Source organism: Corticium candelabrum, chromosome 4 (assembly GCF_963422355.1).
Source record: "Corticium candelabrum chromosome 4, ooCorCand1.1, whole genome shotgun sequence".
Classification (NCBI taxonomy): domain Eukaryota; kingdom Metazoa; phylum Porifera; class Homoscleromorpha; order Homosclerophorida; family Plakinidae; genus Corticium; species Corticium candelabrum.
Window position 1 is genome coordinate 5,555,663 of NC_085088.1, and position 10,094 is coordinate 5,565,756.

The window sequence follows — 10,094 nt, forward strand, 5'->3', positions numbered from 1 at the left end:
TCTGACAGCTGGAGCATGTGATGAAGCAATCGCGAAAAGGGACATGTCGAGAGGGCACAGTCACGCTAGACTTGGGTGGGAGGCTTACGGCCCTTGCTAACCGGCTAGGTAGAGTGTATCCTCTCATTACTGTCAAACAGATCACAGCCTCGTCTCTATGTAACTAAACTAAAAGAGGTGTGTTTCAGAGGTCTTGCTGGTCGCCATGAATTCTACTAGAACAGACATGTTTTGATACCAATATATGACTGCTTTGTTGAACTAGCTGTAAACAACATGCATGTGCATTCAGTACGTTTGGTACCGGTTAGTTGGACACGCCTGTTTGATCATTGCAGACACACACGCATGAGTCAACTAGAGGAGATGTAATCGTCAACATCGCAGATGTGACTGTCGTGCAAAATCAGCAAAGACAGAGTCCCTAACAACATTCGAGATGTTGAGAATGCTCTGGTTGGTCCTCATGCTCAACTGAACCATTTCTGCTTTGAGAGCATGCAAGATCAAAACGAATTCCAAGAATAAATCGCAAAACGGAACAAAGGGCAGACAGTAGCTTTGTCACGGGGATCAGTGCACCCGGTGATTTGTGTACCTTCGTGCTTTGCTCGTGATTCCAGACCGTCGACTCGATGCTCCAGACCTCATGTCGGGTAAGTTACACATATCACCGGCCATGATGCAAAGCTGCTGGTGATTTCGGACCCCGGTGATTTGTGTACCCTTGTGCTTTCCTCGCCGTCCCAGACTGCTTTCAAGCTACAGGATTCGCGATCGTAATGCAAACTAAAGTACTCTCTGTTCCCGAACATCTATTGTACATTTGCATTTAGCTAGAGAACGAATATCTCGTGACAGTTGCACCCGTGGCGGAAGATGACTATGAAGAAGTCGGATGATAACTGAATCGAAGAAGCCGGATGTATGATGACTGTGACTCAACCGGATGATGACTGACTCCTAGAACTGCCGAATGGTGACTGTGACTCAATGGATGACTGTGATCACAGTCACATGTGACTCAATCGGATAATGACTGCGGCATGCCGAGGGTAGACTATATATTTAGAGACACAGCTTTAGCGCTGGATTCAGATGCAGGTTGTTGCAGTTGTGCAGTTGAGTGTCTACAGTCGCGAGCAGTTGTGTATCATAGCACGTAGAATTGATTCTTTGGTTAGCTACAGTTTGTAATGTTACCAGTACTATATTATACGTTCAGCTTACGCTCACTAGACTCTGCTACTGAAGACTACTCATCAACAACTGTTCTAGTCACATATAAAAGCCTAATTGTATTACCTAATTAACCAGACACGCCTGTGTCTGTTACATCTCCCTCCTTCAAATTTTTAGCAACATTGTCTTAGACATATTCATTCAGTTTCTTTGGCCTTCTAACTTCTCTCCCGCTGGAGGTCTTTTAGGTTTCCAGGGTTGGTTGTTTTTCCTTGTCGTCGATTGCGCAAGGTCTCGGTTTGTCAGTTTGGCTGCTTGTGTTCACTCTCGGTAAATAATCGTCCAAAGCTGGTTCCTGATTTTTATTGAGTGGTGATCTCAGTGTCGGATGAATATGTCGGCGATTTCTTCTAAGGCTGCGCCCGTTTTGAGTGACAAAGTTTGATCTGGGTGCAGTGTGCTTCTGAGGTACCACAGCGGGTTCCCACCGCTTGTCGTGTTGTATACGAACTACCTCTCCTGCTTCCAGCTCACGGATTGGCTGCTCTTGTCTATCGTAGTAATACTTTTGAGGATGTTGTCGTGCCCTTAGATTCTTAGAGATGTTGGTGATAATGCCTGGTTGCAACAGTGCCGACGCAGTAGGTAGTCTTGTTTTCAGGTTGCGACCCATAAAAAGTTGGGCTGGAGACGCTTTTAACTCAGGTATTGGTGTACTCCGGTAATTTAGCAGTGCTAAATATGGGTCCGACCCTTCGTAGTGACATTTACGCATGAGCTGCTTTATGGTCTGCATATTCCTTTCCGTTAAACCATTGGACTGGGGATACTCCGGGCTGGAGGTGGTTATCTTGAAACCCCACTCTTTGGAAAACAAATGTACCCGACGGCTGGCAAATGGCATGTTGTCACAAATGAGTCTGTCCGGTATACCGTGTCGAGCAAATATAGATTTTAGCGCCGCAATGACTGATTTTGCTGTTTTATCAGGTAGGAGTGGTACCTCCACGTACTTGGAGTAGTAGTCCAATACTATGAGATAATTTCGCCGTTTGAATGTCATAATGTCTGCAGCTATCATTTGCCACGGTCTCTCTGGCAGATTGTGTTGCTTGAGTGGTTCTTCCGTATTCGACCGCCTAAATCGCAGACAGGTGGTGCACTTGCTGACGTAATCCTCAATCTCGTTGTTCATGTTCGGCCAGTACATTACTGCTCGTGCCCGTTCTTTAGATTTCTCTGCCCCTTGATGACCTTCGTGAATTCTCCGGAGCATTTCTGATCGAAAGATGGTTGGGATTATAACTTTTGTGGTTTTGAATAACATCTGGTCAGCCTCGTGCAACTCTTCTCTGATGGTCCAAAACTGGCTGACTATAGATGGATGGGACTGCCTTGATATTATCTGGCCATCCTAAAAAGATACCGTTTCTGAGAGCTTGCAAATTTTTATTTTGAGCTGTTGCTCTTTGTAGTTCATCTCTTCGAGTCTCACTCATTGGAAGTGAGCTAGTGATTGCGTGAACGATGACTTCTATGTCTGAATTCATCCTGTCATCCGCGTCTGCAGTTGTCGGGAGTTGTGCTCGAGACAGTGCATCTGCTACTGGTATTGCCTTTCCCGATGTATAGCGCACGTCCAACTCATATCGTTGCAGCTGCAGCATCATGCGCTGAAGGCGAGGAGGAACAGACCCAAGATGTTTCTTCATTATTGACTCCAGGGGCTTGTGGTCCGATTCTACCTGAGTCAACTTCCCGTAAATGTAGAAATGAAATTTCCTACAAGCACATGTAATAGCAAGCATTTCCTTTTCTATCTGTGCATAAGCACTTTCAGCTGATGTTAGAGTCCTTGACGCATAGGCTATAGGCTTGTCATTCTGGATGAGGCATGCTCCCAGACCGGACTGTGATGCGTCTGCCTGAATCTTCATCGGCTGAGCCACATTATACGCTGGTAAAAGCTGATTGGTAAGAATTGTCTTTACCTTATCCAGTGATTTGTTATGCTGCTCTGACCATTGCCAAATGACGTCTTTCTTGAGCAGCTCTCTTAGAGGTGCAGTGATATCCGACTCTCCGGGAATGTATGGCGCCAGATACTTGATCATGCCCAGTAGTCGTTGCATACCTTTGTGATCTTTTGGGATAGGCATGGCGTTGATAGCTTCCACCTTTGCCGGATCTGGTTGTTGCCCATTTTCTCCAATGAGGTGCCCCATATATTTTACTTGCTTGATCTTGTACCGCAGTCTGCCCCGACTGAACTTTACGTTCTTGGCTCTTGCCCTCTCCATGACTGCTAGGAGAGCCGTGTCGTGTTCTTGCTCATCTTTTCCTGCAATACTCAAATCATCTGCGATGACGTGGACGTTGTCAATATCCCCAAACGTATCGTCATTTCGTTGCTGCAATATCTCGCTGGCCGAAGACAGGCCAAACGGCATGCGTAGAAAACGCTTCCGCCTCATGGGATGCCAAAGGTACACAGGTAGCTTGATGGTTCTGACAACTTAACATGCTAGAACGCGTCTCTCGTATCCACCACAGTAAATATCTTCTTGCCTGCCAGTTGTGCTTGCACATCTCCAGCTGTGAGGATTGCGTGATGCTCACGTTTGATTGCCTTATTAAGTGGTCTTGGATCTAGACACAGCCTTAATGAGCCATTCTTCATTTCTGTGACAACTAGATTGTGTACCCATTCTGTCGGTCCCTCTACGTCTGCTAGCTATTACGCCTTGACTTAGCAATGGACGTAGGGCTTGTTCCAGTCTCTGTCTCTTTGCGAAGGGATACTTCCTGGCTGACTGTATCACGGGTACTGCGTCTTCCTTCAGTTGAATGTGGTAAGATCTTTCGTAGGATCCTAACCCTTTGAAAACATCGTGGTACCTGTTCATCAGACCCTCCTTGCTGCTTGTGCTAGAGGCTTCTTTCTGTCCGTGTGCTGGCTTGAAGCTGTCTATCCTTTTCACTAAGTTCAATTCCTGACACGACTGACTGCCAAGAATAGCGATATCTTCGTCTGTTGCGTAGAAAGAAAGACAGTTTGTAGCCTGGATTTTTGGTGACTTGACAGTACACTCTATTGTAGTGATTTTTCTAAGACAAATCTTGCCACTGCCTATACCCACTAACACTATCTTTGTTCGTGTCAGCGGTTTTTAATTGCCATTGAGCCGCCTGTCGTTCGTAGGATTCTCTGGTAACTTCGACAAGGCAGAACATTTGCCCTGGCTCCGGTATCTAACTTGAATTTCATTGTAGTCGGCACTAGTGACAGCTTCTCCGTCCAGTCGTCGTTGACCGCGACTTTCCCAATGGATAAAACACCCATAAGCAAACTGTCATCCGAATCGTCAGTGTCAATTTGGGTATCCTCAGCTTCGCTCAAGCTGTTGACCGCTTTTGACCGTTTGTAGCCGGATTTGGCTCCCTGCTGGCAAATATTTGACAAGTGATTGCGCTTATGACAATTAGCACAAGTCTTACCATATGCCGGCATTGTCGAGGCGCGTGATAGCCGCCACAGTACTTGCATGGTGCCGTCTTTCTTGCCTTCCATGCTTTTCTGCTGCTTGGACAGGTATTGGCCGGCTAGTACGTTGCGAACTTCTTGACATCGAGTTGCTCTCTACTCGCGTGGCGTCTTTAGTCATCATTTTGACTTGGTAAGTGCTTGTCTCTGCGGCCCTGCAGATGTCCAATGCAGACTGCAACGTCAGATTTGCTTCTCTTAAAAGTCGTTCCTTGACTCGACTGTCTCTGACTCCGAATACAATGTTGTCGCAAATAAGCTCATCCTTCTGGTCACCGAAACCGCGTGTGGCCGCCTTTGTGCGAAGCTCGGTGAGCCACTGATCTACCGTCTCGTATTCATGCTGATCTCGGCTCCAGAACTGGTGTCGCTTGAATACCTCTTTCTTGCGCGGATTGCAGTAGTCTTCGAATTTGTTCAAGACATCTCCGACCGCCGGTCCTTCGTCGCCTGCTGTAAAGACGAACGCATCATAGATTTTTTGCGCTTCGGTTTCTGCCACGTTAAGTAGGGTTGAGACTTGTGTTGCTTTAGCCTTCCTCGAGAGTTCAGCCATTGGGAGTATATCTCAAATTGCTTCCTCCATTTTCTCCACTCGTGTGCGAGATTGGCTGCTTCAAAAAATAGCTTGAGGTGCGCGTAGTTTCTCCATCCGAGTCCTGACACCATGTGATGTTACCAGTACTATATTATACGTCCAGCTTACGCTCACTAGACTCTGCTACTGAAGACTATTCATCAACAACTGTTCTAGTCACATATATAAGCCTAATTGTATTATCTAATTAACCAGACACGCCTGTGTCTGTTACAACTGTCGTTACAACGGAACTGAGTGCATACCTAAACTGTACATTTCAATTGTCTTGATCACATCGCAAAAACGACGACTACCTATACCAGGCCTCTAGACGTAATCTAAACTACTAGGAAGTTTGCATGTTTACTTCCATGACAGCTAGGGTTTCAACAAATACGAATTGTCTAGCTAGGACTCGGCGTTTCAGTAAACGGTCTGAAAACTCCGTTGGACGTGTTACTCACGAACGCGAGGCGCCTACGGATACCGTACAACTAGTTCCCAAGGTGGACGAAATTCGTGGGCGGACTTTCTAACCAGCACTCATCATTGTAATCTAAAGGGCTGCAAATATTCGCTTGACGCTACATGTAGATAGGCACCCCTGTTACGCTCCTGCTCCCCCCTATGCATGCAGGTGCCATGCTATAGCTCGCTTTACTGCATAGTGCTTCCCGCTACAAATTAATGCAAGCAGTAAGAGGTCTTTTCTCTACAATGAGAGCGCTTAGAGGATTGATAAATTAAAAGGTATTTTAAGAGCAGCTCTAGACAAGCGAGGCTAACTAAATCGATCACCCTTAATATGTAGGGTCTAGACATTAATTAATTAATAGAAAGAGAACGCTTTGGACTCGAACGTCACGGCTTGTGTTGTAAACTTTAGTGAATATCGTCTGGAACATGTACTGTAATATGTTCCGAAAGTGTGTAAAAGCAAAAGTTATTCAAAATTGTACTTTCATGTGTGACTATTATAACCACGTGATAAAATTACTCCTTTTAACGCGCGTTATGCCAGACCAATGCTTCCGCCGTTCTTAGATTTTCTACGAACATCAGTCAGTTCATTATTTCGCTTTGCTACATGCTCCGGAGCAGAAAATAGAAGCAACAACCGCTCGAGACCTCTAACGATAAATGGCATGTTAGGTTTCTGCTAAGCTGTAATCACTAATCAATTAAATGAAGAATTAATAAGACAGCTATGATAGTTCAGAGGATAGGTGGGAGATATTCTCGCGTACTGTATGCGCCGACGGGAAATGACGCAAAGGTGTTCGAGGCAGTATCCGCTCTAGAAAACGGTAGATGGCATACACGTGTATGTATATCTAGAACTATACGTCGCCAAACTCTGACTACATATATTAAAGACAAAGGTAAGCACTGTTGACGACACCCATGCATGCTGCACGGAGGAGAGGGTAGTGCTATTTCACTGGCGGATCTAGAGGGGGTTCCTGGGGTTACATGGAACCCCTAAGATTTTATGTGACGTCATCACGCGGCGATGACCGCGTACCAGCAGTCGGACAGTACGAGTGAGTCGTTCGGTACTCCTACTCTTTTTGTAGTCTACTAAACGCGAACATCGGACACAATACGTCAATTCAGCACATGGAAGAACGTGCTGAACGGCTTCACATCGTCAGTTGACATATCCTTGTTTGGCTGCCCTAGCTAGAAAGTCGTCGCTTGAAAGAAACTAGCCATTTCAGACTTCAAGTTGCCAAGACATTCAAAAACCTTGCGAAGGCTTCTTTCTGTAAAATCGAGGCATTTCAGGCTTGCAGCCAGGAAAAAAGGTGTGGCTGATGCGGCTGTACGTGAGCCGCGCCCCCACTTCTTCCGGGACTTGAAGGCTAAAAGTGCTAGTTGAAATCAAACCGTGGCTTTTTAATTGGCCCAGCTCGAACACCACCATTTCGTTACTTCCTTGCAATGATAATGTTTCAAAGTAGTTATTTTCCATCTCATGAAAATATATCTGATGGTCACAACATCACAATTTCATGAAACCATGTATGTCGATCTGGAAAGCTTTTTTCGAAAGAAAAGAAAGAACAGTAACATTTGCCTGTCTAGCGAAAGACATGTAGGCTTGCAAAATCAGTTCAAATTGTCCGGTACTGTAGATTCATTAATTAACGCATACTTCCGTTCTATGGTATACATGATTAAATAGCTAATTTATATCTGGAAGCGTGACTGATCCTAACCCTTGTGACGTCACGGAACCCCCATCCGAAAATCCTGAATCGGCCCCTGTATTTCTGTTCTTACTCCCTGCTACATAGAGGTATGCTAGTGTAAGTCAAAGCGAAGAACAATTGACTCTAGATTGTCTTCTACACTGGTCAAGCAAAGTTAGGTCTGGTGACTCTGGTTCAGAGATACAAACAGCGGCTATCATACACACTTAGGGTACTTTACCAATACCTTAGTTAACTGGCAGTCGGACACACATGCTTTACTAGTATGAGTGGAGTGTTCCATTAATTAAGTTAAAGCCTGCGCAGCACTGAGTAGGTTTTGGCGCAGCAAATATATGTAGATACCATTTCAAACTTGGGTACCTGAGCGTAGCAAATTTTTGTATTTGTCCAAATATTAATTGTATAAACTCAAATACAGACATTCATGCTTTAGTATGTCTTTCCAAAATTTAGGCTGGGACGTGCAAGATGCATATGTCACACAAGACAGAGTCAACGCTCTCTGTACAGCTCCATGCAAGCAAAATAGGCATATGCATCTATCTATGCGCACAAACCTTTCTGACCATGCAGGATTTTTATTAAACTTATAACTGTTAACTAGCTTTTACAAAACACTACTAATAATAATTATTAAGCTACTAGGACGGTAAATGTATTGAGCCCTATATATCCGGGTCCACCCGACCGGTTCTGCCACCATGCAGTTTCTTTGTGATTGTTTCTCTAGAGGGGTGAAACGTGCACCAGCAGTCTGACTCTGTACGTACATCTTGAGATGAATCTTGTCCGTACTACTGTCATTATACTGCAAGACTCACGCAAATATGGTGTATTGTAGTGACAATGAAAATGCAGTTTTCTAGAATTTTCTTCGCAAACTTGTCATTTTTTATGGCATCGTCAAAATCTGTCTTTCTACGGTTTCACGAAATCACAGTCACAAGGAGATAACCTTGTTATTGCTGGCGTATTATAAAACTTTAATTAATTAATAAATTACTTCACTAGAAGGTAACAGCTCTATTAATTAAAATTTTAGAGACATCTGTTTTTAATTTTATTATTTGTTAGCTATCAAACATACAATTACCAGTTGTTATATAAATACAAACTGAACGTCTCTATTTTCCATTCACTTCACTACTTTCTCTACTAATCGACTGTGTTTGGCTAAAGGTTGTTGATTTTGTCCAGGATCGAGTGAAGTGTTGTCTTTCGATTCCTTTCCCCTTGCAATGGCACATGATTTCTATCTCGTTTCGAACGCTTCTTACGCCAAACGTGTAGAGAAAACTGTTGAATGCAATGCAAATGTCAAGCAAAATGACTGTGACCATATGAGTCACCTGTACACCACCACTGGAAACATCGAGCTTCAGCAACAGAATGACGACAAACGGCGCCGTAAACACAACGTTGCTCAGCAGAATAACGAAAGCGATTCTAAACGCCTGAGCTTCGGTCTTGTTAAAGTGAGCGTGGGCGTGGGCGTTTGCAATCTGGCCGCCAGATATCGGTTCAACGTGCATCAGGGCCCGTCTCGTCAACGCTTTCCTATTGATAATATAGATAATAACACAATAGCAAAAGATGATTAGTCCGGTAGGAGCGAGTATTCCCAGCACAGCCCAAAACACCACAAAACTGTATGATTGCACAGGGTCGATGTAACACAGTATCTTCTCGCCAGTGTCATTCTCTGCTTGGTACACAATATCTCCCCATCCCGCGACTCCAGGTATACAGACGAGCAGCGGAAGAAACCATGTCAAGGCTATGATTACTCTACCTTTTCTGTGATTCAGTCTCCTACTTAAGGGTCTCGTCATCACATCACTGCGATCGATTGCTATGCCTGCCGATCCCCACATGGCAGCCGAGAGAGGATAGAGAGAGAAGAAGAGCACCACTCTACAGAAAGACTGTGGCGGAGAGTAGTCGACGGCGCTAATAATCATGGAAGCGATTGAAAATACGAACGCCGTCGTACCTCCCAGTAGAGAAACAGCAGCCAGGTTGAAGACAAACATGTTGGTGACGGTTCTCGTCTTGGGCGAACGGCAGGCGACCATCAGAGTGAGAAAGCAGAGAGTCGTGGCGACGGCGGTAATCGCACAGACGAATGACGTGTAGGTGTAGTATTCCCAGCGAGAAATAAAATGAGGGAGGAACGGACTGAGGACTTGGTTTGTGTCGTTCTCTGTTGTGCCGCTGCTCATGGCGTCTTGTCGGAATGTCGAGCCTCCCAGCAGTGTTAGTTCAAGGAAAGATAAGAACGGGTGCGGTCAGATCAATTCTTGTAGCAACAGGCGTTGCGTTTCAAACTAGATGCATTTCCTTCCGCACAAAGAAGTTCCCTTCTGCGTGTAGTCGAAAGCCCATCAAGTGCTGATGATTGCGCAAGCATTTTGCGTACTAACTAACTAACTAACTAGAGATAACCTAACCGTCTAGGTCTAAACAAAAAACCCGGCGCCGCCACAAATTGCGAGATAGATTTAGTTGCGACATCGTAACCATTGTTGGTATGCAAAATCTTTTTCGCAGTTTGTAAGTTTTTTCTTTT

The 10,094-nt window shown here is 44.9% G+C and overlaps 2 protein-coding genes across 2 annotated transcripts; both read right to left on the reverse strand.

The window, feature by feature from the left end:
* Positions 1 to 1,426: 1,426 nt before the first annotated feature.
* LOC134178476 (uncharacterized protein K02A2.6-like) lies at positions 1,427 to 2,458 on the reverse strand. Its single transcript, XM_062645353.1, has one exon. It carries the CDS (start codon positions 2,456 to 2,458, stop codon positions 1,427 to 1,429), a length of 1,032 nt encoding a protein of 343 aa, XP_062501337.1.
* Positions 2,459 to 8,578: 6,120 nt separating this feature from the next.
* On the reverse strand, positions 8,579 to 9,747 carry LOC134178477 (rhodopsin-like). Its single transcript, XM_062645354.1, has one exon. The coding sequence runs from the start codon at positions 9,745 to 9,747 to the stop codon at positions 8,650 to 8,652; it is 1,098 nt and encodes a 365-aa protein (XP_062501338.1). The 3' UTR covers positions 8,579 to 8,649.
* Positions 9,748 to 10,094: the final 347 nt, after the last annotated feature.

Bases quoted from the DNA above. Each gene is read 5' to 3' on its own strand.
- LOC134178477 (XM_062645354.1), bottom strand. From the start codon at position 9,747: ATGAGCAGCGGCACAACAGAGAACGACACAAACCAAGTCCTCAGTCCG.
- LOC134178476 (XM_062645353.1), bottom strand. From the start codon at position 2,458: ATGCTCCGGAGAATTCACGAAGGTCATCAAGGGGCAGAGAAATCTAAA.